This window comes from Brachypodium distachyon, chromosome 1 (assembly GCF_000005505.3).
Source record: "Brachypodium distachyon strain Bd21 chromosome 1, Brachypodium_distachyon_v3.0, whole genome shotgun sequence".
NCBI classification, from domain to species: domain Eukaryota; kingdom Viridiplantae; phylum Streptophyta; class Magnoliopsida; order Poales; family Poaceae; genus Brachypodium; species Brachypodium distachyon.
The window spans coordinates 23,186,135-23,197,564 of record NC_016131.3 but is presented as its reverse complement, the minus strand read 5'-3'; the positions used below and the strand labels follow the sequence as shown (position 1 = coordinate 23,197,564).

Here is an 11,430-nt window from a genome sequence, read left to right as displayed (position 1 = left end):
ACCACAGCGAGCGCCAGTGAAGCGCACCGACCGCCCCGCACCAAACCACCACCGGGCGCCGGCCAGGATGCCGCAACCGCCCCTGCACCGGATCAGGCCACGCCGCCCTGGCCACACAATCAATGCAATAAGGCAGCATGGCAAAGCCCGCCAGGGCCAGATCAGGCCCGCATCATCGCGGACGGTGGCCTCCCTTAGGCCCACCACCGGCCCAGATCGGGCCCGCACACGCCGGCCACCGAGCGTGCCGCGCACGCCAAACCGAAGCTTCGAGCCGCCACCTCGCAGATCTGGACCGTGCGCTGCACGCCGCACGCCATTGTCGGAGAAATCCGGGTCGCACCAAGCGTGGCTCCGCTCGCCGCAGGAGAGGAGCGAGCCACGCATCCGCTTTCCGAGTTCGCATCGATGGTGATCCTTCTTTGGTGAGGTCATTTTAGTACCCCAAGTGCGTCCACTTCGAATCAAAATTTAGCACCGACTCCGATTTGGCCGTCCAAGTGGAGGAGCATTTCTAGAGAGTCTGTATAAGTGTTCTCGTATCGTTTCGCATGGATTGTGATCTTTCTTTGGCAGTGAGGTCATTCTAGTATCACAAGTGTGTCCATTTCGGATCAAAGTTTAGCACCAACTCCGGTTTGACCGAAACGGATGCTGTTATGTCACGGTCACACTTAAACTTTGATTTACTCAGACCTTTTGCATGTGTCTTTTGGTACGAACAGATTCACTCTGCCCATATTTCGGCCAGTAATCTAATGAACAGATTCCCGCTAATCAGAGTCACACTTCAAATTTGATTCCGTTTGATTTACTCGGACCTTTTGTGGTGAAGCGAAATTTTGGCCAAGCGAACCCTGTTTCGGCCACCATCTTCTTTCCTGGGCGCAGACAGCCAGAAGGAATACGCCGCCATCTTCGTCTTCCCCGGTGCCGACGAGTAGGCGGTGTGGCATTCCCGACAACAGAAAGTTTATCCGGAAGGTGCTGCCATACAGCAACCCCTGCACTGGGACCGAGTGGACCGAGTGGAGGTGTGCGGCGAGCTCAGCTGGCGGGGCGGCGAAAGCGCAGCCCGGCTAGCTGCAGGCGCACGGGACGTCGGTCATCGAGGACACGAAGGTTTCCATCGCCGGCTAGCCGACGAAGCGGATGCATGATGGAAGACCAGGCTTGCCCTGCAAAACGAAGTTCGTGCATGCCATTTCTGCACAGGCGAACCGATGGGATTCTGGGAGAAAGCAAGCAACCTTGAAGGCTGGGGACAGACGATGGTCCTAGCGTCCACCTTCAGGATGACCTGCCGCTGGGGACCTCTCGACTTCTTCCGCCGCGGATTCTTGGCCCTCTCTCGACCTTTGGAAAGTGGGTCAGTATAGGAGGTCGTGGAATGGAAAGGGTTGGTTCCACATAAATATTCCACCGAGTAGTACTGTAGTACATAATTTAGTCATTCGCCCCATTTCATCACATCCCAATTTCTCAGTCGAGTCAATCAGAGTTGGATCAACGAACAAAAAAACAGTTGGATCCCACAGTTTCATGTTTACAGAGTGCACAGGGCACCATTACGTTCGCATCTACATCAAACACAACTGCACCAAATTAGTGAAAATCACATCTTGTAGCGTTAAGAAGGACAAAATCGGTAATCTATTATTTTTTGGTGGCGTTGCCCATTCCCCCTCCCTAAGGGCATCCGTGATGGTAGAGTTTTGGCATTGACTCTCCATGTCATTTAGAATCGAATCGCCAGTTTTCCTTGTAGCCATAGCAGACCATTTCGCACGGGTCATCATTAGATGCTCATCATCTTTGCCATCTCCTAACACCATCCGGAGTCGTTCATCGTGCACCTTCTAGCGTCCCACCAAATCATCCACCGTGAGGGTTTTTAGATCGACACACTGTTCAATTGAGGTTACAATCCTCACTATGTTCACATATTTCTTACTCTATTTCTTCATAACCAAACCGCCGCCAAAACACACCACATGAAAGATGATACGAGAAATGAGCAATCACTGCAGGCATGCGGAAAACAGAGTTGACACGACGAGTAAACAAAAAGAGTTTATCCTAATAGTAATGAAAATGGTCGATTTAGCTTATGAGGTTTATGTTGAGTTTCCAAATAATCATGTGTGCGGCGGCCAACGGCTTTTGACGATTATTTAGCCGTGTGGATGATAAGCTCATGTTTACAACAGTTACATTTACATGGAATTTTTTATCAAATAAATTAAATATGAGCACATGGCCCCACTTATTGGAGACTGCGGAGTTCTTCATTCTCTCTGTCCCTTTTTCAAACTTATTGTATTTTCTTTACTTCTCTTTACACAAATCGTGTCCCAACATATGGGATTTAAGACGTGTACAATGGGAAGACGTCATTGTTTTCTTAATGATGTCACGTAGGATAATATCTGACACAGAAGAGAGAGGAATAAAGAAAAGGCAAGAAAAGACATAAACCTTCTCTTAATTAAGAGATGATCTCTTCACAAGAATGATAAGACAAAAATAATACAAATTCCTTATTGTACTAGATTTCACATTTATTTCTTAGCATTTTTTTAGTTAATTTTATTCATCTAATCATTAATTTTGAGATATAACACTAAAAGATAATTCATTGTACAACATGTTTTGTCGTCTTTTCTAAATGACGTGAGAAACATAAGATAAGATAAGGTAGTATCAACCATTGTACATTACTTTACATGTTGACTATTTGTCTGGGCCAAACCTCACCCTTTAGGCAGCCATGGTATCCAAATGCGGACAGGCATTTTGCTTTTCCATTTAAATAAATTTATTTCATATTTTCAATATCCAAATCCAGCCAGGCATTTTGCTTTTCCATGTAAATAGATTTTATTTCATAGTTTCTGTTGTGTATGCACCATATAATCGCCTATATGACAAACTATTCTCTTAAACAACGTTGGGACATCTGATTTTTCTCTTACTATGTTCTCCAGCGATTAATGGGTCGCTTATAAAAATATGTAAAAATTAGAACTAATGCTTGCATTTATATAAGTATGTATTTATTTTTTTTGCGCAAAAGAAAGGTATTATTGATCACATGAGGGTTAGATCTGGGGTATCCGGAAGCGGATTACACCCCAGCCAGTAAGTAGTACGTCGGCTCGACCTCGCATCAGCGGTTAAGTTGCTCCTATTCTGGGAACGATGAAATCTTGGTGATCTTAATCTCTCTTGGTGAAGCAATGAGGCGCTTCACCTCTTCGACCAGGTTGCAATACCTTGATCGATCTCGGCCTCCAGCTCGTTGATAATTCAGCTTCTAGAGATATTGCAGATAGCACAGGTTGCCCATAATGGTCCATTCCTGCTCCGTCTCACCAGCGTCATGTAAAGTTTCCATCGGTATTTTGTTTGACCCAACCTTCATTCATCTGGTTTTGCCCACTCGATTGGTGCCACGGCTACGGCTTGTCTGGCACCCATCATTTGGGCACAGAATTCTGAAATTCATTTTGAATTTTAGAAACTAACTTATTTGGTAGGCATGGAATTAACCACAAGAAATCAATCTCAAATTTCAGAAGAAATTACATGCCAGATCCTCAAACTTGGCAGGCATGTTCAGTTTCATCCATTAACTTGCAAACTTTAAAAACGAGACCTTAAACTTGACAAATTAGTTCATTTTAGTCCAAATCAACGAATTCATGATTAATTCGGCTACGCTGGCAACTAATGTAGACATGGCTGGCATAAGGAGTCCTTTTTGCAAATTTTCAGGCGATGGAGTATCCGTTTAACCCCATGAAGAGTTAGGTATCGTACCCGGTCCACAAAGCCAAATCCTTCAAAATCTTGAACCGATGGTTCAGAAGTGCCATCAGCTGCTTCGTCGTATAGTAGTCAACACCACCGCCCCCGTCGCCTCCCCCGTTCCCTTGGCCGCCACCGATCACGAGAACGTCGCCGATGTAGGGCCGAAGTGGGTTCACCAGCGAGAGAGGCGACTCTATCACTTGGCCCTAGAGGATGAGAGCATATCGTGGCCACAGGGAGGATAGCCAGAGGATGAGGAAGGGTATTTTGTGAAAATATCGCAGTTATCACCTCCTCCAAGCGAGGGCTAGACCATGGGTTCGAGATCTAGCTCTTCCAAAGGGTTAAAATGGAAGATTTCATCGCCCAAAAATTCGCGAAAGAACCCGCCCGAACCAACAATGTCCACATTAGCCACCAACATGGCCGAATTTAGCCCGAATTCGTCGATTGGACTAAAATGAATCGGCGTGCCAAGTTTAAGGTCTCGTTTTTCAAGTTTGCAAGTTAATGGATGGAACTGAATATACCTGCCAAGTTTAAGGACCCGCCATGCAATTTCTTCCAAATTTCATGAAATTGCACTATAATACCAATTTCTCTCTAAAAGCCATCATTTTTTGGAATTGTCTCTCATTCTACGAATTCATGTGATAGACAAACATGATTTTTGAACAAGGAATTCAAATTCAATCAAATGAACTCCTACCAAAAACATCATTTCATTTCATTTCTACTAAATGAAATGAAACGATGATTCCCAAAGAGGTTGTTAGCAGAAGGTGTTCCTTCATTGTTCAAAACATATTTAATTTACCCTTAATTGAATCCACATTCGGATTCTGCTTCTGTGGCCATGACCGAATCAACGTAACTCTGCAAAAAGCGCCAAGAAGCAAAGCAAGGTGAATAATGGCTCAATTATGTGAAAGGATTCAACAATAGAATGTATCGTTCTCTTACTTCTTTTTCTCCTCTAAATGACAAATCAATAACAATCTTATGTGACACTTGTAAGAAAGGAAAACATAATTGATCTGATGCCTCGATAGAGCCACTAGTTACCATTCGCCGCCCTCTGCTCGCCGATCAGCCACACTTCCGAATGAATCTCCCGATCATCCTGAAGCATAACCGCAAAATTTGATGCCACCGCCTCACGCGCCTCCTCGGTCGAGTATCCCGCATCACAGAGATCATGAGATGCAGAAGTACGCATAATATTGAATGGGATGCCACCGCCTCACGTGCCTCCTCAATCGAGTATCCCGCATCACAGAGATCACGGCGGAACACCGATGCAGAAGTATGCAGAACCCCAAAATGGGATTGCACCACCTGACGCGCCTCCTCAATCGAGTATCCCGCATCACAAAGATCACGACCCAACACCGATGCAGGAGTACATGTTGGGGATGAGGGGCAACAATCAGCCATCTCCTCCTTCCCTCAGTTGAGTGTGCAGGTTCGCCCGGGAAAAATGTGACGGGCATGGGTTGCACAAGTGTTGGTACCTACTTAGACTGAAATAGATTTCTTGTCGGTGGTCGTCAATGGCATAGATCTGGACATTTATGGCCAGTTTATCCCAGAGAATGGAATGTATTGGTTATGCAGTCGGCTGTTGCCTGGCACTATTCATGATCCAGACTTTGGTTTTCTTTTTTAGGGGGAACTGCCTTCCAGACTTTCGTATTTAGGGTGTGTTTGATTTGCTTCCAATGTGTGTCATGCCAAATTTTGACCATTGACCAAAATTTGGTGGTTGTTTGGATCATTGCCAACTATTTGGCAAGTCAACTTTTTTTAGCCAACTCTAGTTTAATATTTTGGCCAAAGTTGGCCAATTCAAGAACAACCAAAACTACAACCAATTATTTAGCTTGTCAAATTTTGGTAGGACCAGTGTGGGCTCAAACCAAACACACCCTTAGATACTCTCTCCAATTTTAAATTCTTATCATTGTTTCAATACAAATTTGAACTAAAACAATACCAACAATTTATAATCGGAGGAGTACATCAGGTAGCAAGATATGGGCCTAAGTTCCTCTAAAAAACGATATGCGCCAAGTTCCTTAAAAAATGATATGGGCCAAGTGAACCTCACGGGCGCTTTTGGCCCAATTGAGAAGCTCAGGCCTGAGGGGAATCACAGTTCCTCCCTCTCCACGGCAACTCTATCCTGCGCGGCCACGGGAGACCGAGCAGCAGCGCAGGCAACGCCGGAGAAGAAGAGGGGAGAGAGCTACCGCCGTCGAACTCGGGACGCCGGTAAAAGTTCACTCGTCGGAGAGGAGGGCGAATCGAGGAAGAGGGAGGTTAGCATGGTGATGTGGGGGGATCTGGGGACGATGGAGCTGGAGATCCTGGGCATGAACTTCGGGTGCGTCCTCTCGGCGCTCGCGGACACCAAGATCCCTGAAAAGGACTGCCTCCTCCCGCTTGTCTCCAAGCTCCTCGGCTACTGCATCGTCGCCGCCTCTACCACCGTCAAGCTCCCTCAGGTTTGTTCTTGTCTTAATCGCCTGGCCTAATTAGGTAACCTGCCTTGATTTCTCGAGATTCCAACCTCTCCCCCCTGTAGTTAATTGTACCATATGAGTCGAAAGACTTCGCGTTCTCTTTGTGTGTTTTGATCTGTGGGCTCGTCTGGTGGTGGGTGAGAGCCTGAGGAGGATCCCATGTTCTTTTTGCGTGACTTGCGTGAGCATGGCGTGCGAAATTATGCATAAAAAGCTGTTTGTCGGGTCTCCTAGCTTTGCTGTGACCTTGGCAGGGCTCGGCAAAAGAACCAGGAAATCGAGAAGCTACCTCTGGAGTTATTTGTTTGCTTGCTGGATGGCAGTGTGATCCTTGTGATTGTGTATGTGTTGGCACAGAATGTTGCAAATCCTTTCTTGCCCATGAGAATCAAAATCCTCCCATTTCAGACGCATTTGCAGTTCTCACTTCTCAGCCACTGGCTTCAATCTAGAAATTGACTGGTGAACATGATTTCCGGGCTCCCCATCCTCTGCTCTGACACTGCAATTGGCGCATTGCCGCACTTGCAATCCTGGCCAGTCCACAGGAAAATTTGTTCTACAACCTCCACAGCTACCAGTAAACTTTCAAGGAAACCTTCATCCTTGATGGCTTGTTGTGTGCGAAAGCCTACGACAGAAATCCAGCCGCTGCCAGGTTTCCAAAGTTTGGAGACCTTGGAGCTGAGAAATATAAAGAGATCAGCTAGTGTGACACCATTCAGAATGGACATAGGGTACATCCTGTTAGCATTGCAGGATGTTAAGATCCCTTCAATGGGCTCCCTACTGCCATGCTTGTCTTCAGTTCTTGGGTACTTCATCATCGCTACGTCCACTGTCACCAAGCTCCCTCAGGTTCCTGTACCTAGCGTGAGGAATTAAGAACTAATTTGATGTTGTGGAGGGGTTTGCTTCTTCACCTTTTCTCATGGAGACATGACAGTCTTGTGTATGATATAGGTAGCTTGTTTTAATGCACTGTGTTTTGTGCCTAATTTTGGAGATGAATTAAAACACAAAGACACGTGTAAGTTTATGTTTGTCGTTTTGTTGTGGTTTGGCATGCTTCGTGTTGTTTTTCTGACCTTCTGGCACTAACCCTTGCAGTACCAAGGATCAGCCACGCAATCATGCCTTGAGGGTGCAGCAATGAGATTGGGTTGTTAGTTTATGAGTATTGCAAAAGTTTAGTGGAACAACTTGTGCTGTGCACATAGTAAATGGATTGTTAGTAGAAAGGAGTGCTGACTTGTTTGTGCTTCGAAGACGGTAGAATGATAGTAGCCCCCCTGACAGAAAATTTCCGATGCTTAATAATCAACCACTTTATTCACATACTCTGCTGCAAGCAAAGGCTTAATTAACAAGGTGGAGAACTGGAGATGTGTAGTGGTGGAAATGTTCTTATAGGCTTACAGAAGATAGTGTGTGATGCTGATGTGGTAGGTGTGACATGCTTAGCTATATCTGCAGAAGTTTAGAGTTATTCATCAATCTTAGCTGGAGCATTATGAGTCCTATTTAATGATCGGTCAAATCTTCCACCTGCCGTGAAGATGACAAGCACAAAAACATGGTTGGGCTGTTGCCATCATCATCATAGGAGAGGTGGTTTATGATCTAGGGAACAAATCTGTTAGTGGTAATCTTGATTAGACTAGTGGTTAGTGGCATGCATGAGTTTGTTGCTCAGGCGTGTGGACCAAGTTGGCTGCATGCAGTAGGGACCGTTGCTGGCTGTTGGAGGCAGCCGCGTCGTGCGTGTTGGAGCGCGTAGTGCGCGCGGCCAGGCGAGCGAGGTGGGCAGCGTGCGTGCGTGCGCATGTGCTTGGCCCGTGTATAAAGCCCGTACTGCTTAGAGAGCTGTGTAGAGAGTAGTAGCTAGGAGAAAAATGTAGTCTCCAGTAGTCTCTCGTGTGGGTGTGCCCCTGGTGGTTGCCGGGGCTGCCGTCATGTAGGGTCGAGTCCTTGTACATATGTGCGCGAGGTATGGGTATGTGCCCAATTTGAGTAAAGAGAAGCCGTTCGTCGGCGGAGGCGTTTGTGCGCCGAGGCGTATGTCGCCGGAAATACTTGTGTCTCGAGTTCGTCTCCTTCCGTCATCCGGCGTTCGTTTCACCGGAGGGCTGCTCGGCGTGTGTCGCCGGAGGGCTGTGCCAACAAAATCTATCGTATTGGATGACATCAATGACTTCTTACTGAATGAATACACACTTGGCTATTTCTCAAATTGTGTTAATAAGCACTATAAAAAGTAAAGCGTGGTTCAATTGCAAGATTTTTTTTCCTGTTTATCATTTACGTGAATTGTTGCTTCTATTGTAGGATAGATAACCTTCTGTTTTTTATGTTCGACCTTGATTAGGTTTCTTTTTGTTGCAGATATTAAAGATTTTAAAGCATGGAAGTGTTAGAGGACTTAGTGTAGCATCCTTTGAGCTTGAGCTCATTGGCTACACAATTGCTCTGGCATATTGTATTCATAAAGGACTTCCCTTTTCAGCTTATGGAGAGCTTGCTTTTCTGTTGATCCAAGGTTTGTTTTTGACCTAATGTGTTTAGTGCAGAGTAGGTGAAATATCATTGCTATCTTTCTGTTGATAAGGTTGTATAGGAAATATTAGTCAATCTTCTTAACCGATGTCTCTTTTGCTTGCAGCAATTATCTTGATTGTAATCATTTACTATTACTCACCTCCTATGGGAAGCAAAACATGGATGAAAGCTTTGATGTATCCTTGTTTTCCATGAGTTTATTACAGTTCTACTTATGTATGGGTAACCACAATATGGCAATACAAACATTATTTTGACCACATAGTTTAATTAACAATATGCTTATTTTAGTACTTATTTACCTGCTTTCCCTAAACAGTGGTTTCTTAGATATTGTGGATTAGCTCCAACAGTTCTGGCAGGAAAAATTGATCCAGGTCTTTTTGAAATCCTTTATGTAAGTGGCAAGTGGGATTTTTTTTGTATAACACTTGATAAAGTTGTGTATGGAGCTTGTCTTTTGATCTTGTGTGTAAACATATTTTGCAGGCTTCGCAGCATGCCATATTCTTTTGTGCTAGAGTACCGCAGATATGGACAAATTTCACGGTATTTCGTTTATTTTCTATTGCATCTTACAGCACCAAGCTACCAGTGGCAGTCCCCAGACTTAAAGATTGGGTGTACAAATTAAAATGAATGGTGTATTCATCATGGTCTGGAAGCATGATATACTGGCATCTTCTTTAACTTACATGAGGAATTATCACTCAATAAACGTAACCATGTAGCCATTCAAATATTGCAGCCCCATTTTATCTCTTGGCTTCTTTTTCACATACTTAGTGGAGGAGAAGAGTCGCACACTAGTAGTTTCTACAGAGACAATCAGTACCAACTTGGGAAGTTTATAAGCAATTTGATAATTGATATATTTAATAAGCATAATAGAAAGCTCAACAAGATTTTGCCCAGAGCCAACATAAATGGTATAGTCATTATTTGATAAAATAATAATGACCCAAATTGCTTATCCCTGCAAGCTATATCCTACATGCCTGTTTTATTTTTCTATAGGAAGTTTATTCTTATCACCTGAATATTGACATCAAATATGCTGTTAACTGGCACTTTATAATAATCTTCTTTTAGTACGACAATTTCAGAAGCTTATTTCATGTGAAGAGACGAGTTATAATATAAAATGGTCGTTGGTCTTGTGCAGAATAAGAGCACTGGCGAGCTGAGCTTTCTGACTTGCTTCATGAACTTCGCTGGTTCCCTTGGTAAGTTTGAATAGTTGCCAATAAATTGTCAAGCCATTCTTTTATTGATTTGCAATTCTTTTCACTTCTGATGGCAATGCCTTTGAAACTAAAAAGTACTAGCACCGTTCAAATTTGGGTAATATCAAATACTCCAATGGACATTATTGATGACTTGAATAAATCATATTCTTTTTTGGCTAAGTACTTTTTGACCTTTGGGTTAAAGAAATTCATGCAGCATTCCAGTCCTATGTAAAACTTTCTTGTATCGAGTATTGAAAATTGGCTAATTCCTAATGCTTCTTTCTGTTGCAGTAAGAGTTTTTACCAGCATCCAGGAGAAGACTCCGTTGAGTGGTATCCTTTGGTTCTGATTAGATTTCATTACTTAATTTTGATGGATTTCTGTGATTTTTGAGTATATTTTGTTTGTTTGTTTGTTTGTTTGTTTGTTTGTTGATGAGCTTTAATTATGGTTCTGGAATTAAGCCAAACAATATTAGTAAATATAGAATTCCCATATTTGCTCGTCATTCAAAACCATGTTGATTTAAGCAGATTTGGAAGAAACATATCTGGTGCTCTTTCAGAATGTTGAAAACTCTTCACAGAAGAATATGATATTAGTAATGAACAATCAGTGAAACATATACATATACTATAATTTGGCTGTCTGTTGCATATAATTTCTTTGGCGTTGTTGTACTCTGGATCCTTGACTCCTGGAAAGTTCTTATGGGTTCGGCAATCGGCATCGTGACAAACGGAACAATCTTGGGTCAGATAATGATGTACCAAAAGCCCACCCTAAAGAAAGAGAAGAAAGAAGAATAAGCAGAAGACAAGAAACGAAAGGAGGTTCTTCCTGGTGGTTAACAATTTTGTTCGGAGAGCTCTTGGAGCAAAAGGCGCCACCATATGAACTTACCTGCAGACCCATTTCAATTAACGTAAACAGGCCCCAGCAGACATTTGTGATGATGAAAATAGTAGGCAGCATGGACATTCTTTTTGTTTGTACCTCGTAGAAAGTGTTGTGATGGCTGGGGGTCTGGTTTTGTTTTTTCTTTTGACAGCAAGCTGGAGGTATAGTTAAAATGGACAGATCGAGTGGTGGTTCTAGTTACACTGCAACTGTTTGGTTGATGGGAAGATAAAAATTTCTTCAGTTTTCATACGCTACACCTCGCTTTGCGCTTTACCGCTCTATGACTTGGCAATGTTGGTCATTTGGTATGGCTAAAAAAAATCTAGCTTTCGGTGGCCATTTGCTTGCAACCGCCAGAAAATGCTTGCCGATGGAGCTAGATCTAGGCACCTAGATA

At 43.7% G+C, this 11,430-nt stretch overlaps 1 protein-coding gene across 1 annotated transcript; it reads left to right on the top strand.

Moving 5' to 3' along the window:
• The first annotated feature begins 5,888 nt into the window (after window positions 1-5,888).
• Window positions 5,889-11,287, top strand: LOC100829270 (mannose-P-dolichol utilization defect 1 protein homolog 2). Its single transcript, XM_003563082.4, has 8 exons — window positions 5,889-6,320; window positions 8,724-8,877; window positions 9,001-9,073; window positions 9,228-9,294; window positions 9,387-9,446; window positions 10,063-10,123; window positions 10,421-10,462; window positions 10,836-11,287. The coding sequence occupies exons 1-8, from the start codon at window positions 5,904-5,906 to the stop codon at window positions 10,937-10,939; spliced, it is 978 nt and encodes a 325-aa protein (XP_003563130.2). The 5' UTR covers window positions 5,889-5,903; the 3' UTR covers window positions 10,940-11,287.
• The last annotated feature ends 143 nt before the right edge of the window (window positions 11,288-11,430 follow it).

Coding starts and splice junctions, on each gene's coding strand:
- LOC100829270 (XM_003563082.4), top strand. CDS start 5,904: ATGGGCCAAGTGAACCTCACGGGCGCTTTTGGCCCAATTGAGAAGCTC. Junction 9,295..9,386: donor GTCTTTTTGAAATCCTTTAT/GTAAGTGGCAAG, acceptor CATATTTTGCAG/GCTTCGCAGCATGCCATATT. Junction 9,447..10,062: donor AGATATGGACAAATTTCACG/GTATTTCGTTTA, acceptor GGTCTTGTGCAG/AATAAGAGCACTGGCGAGCT.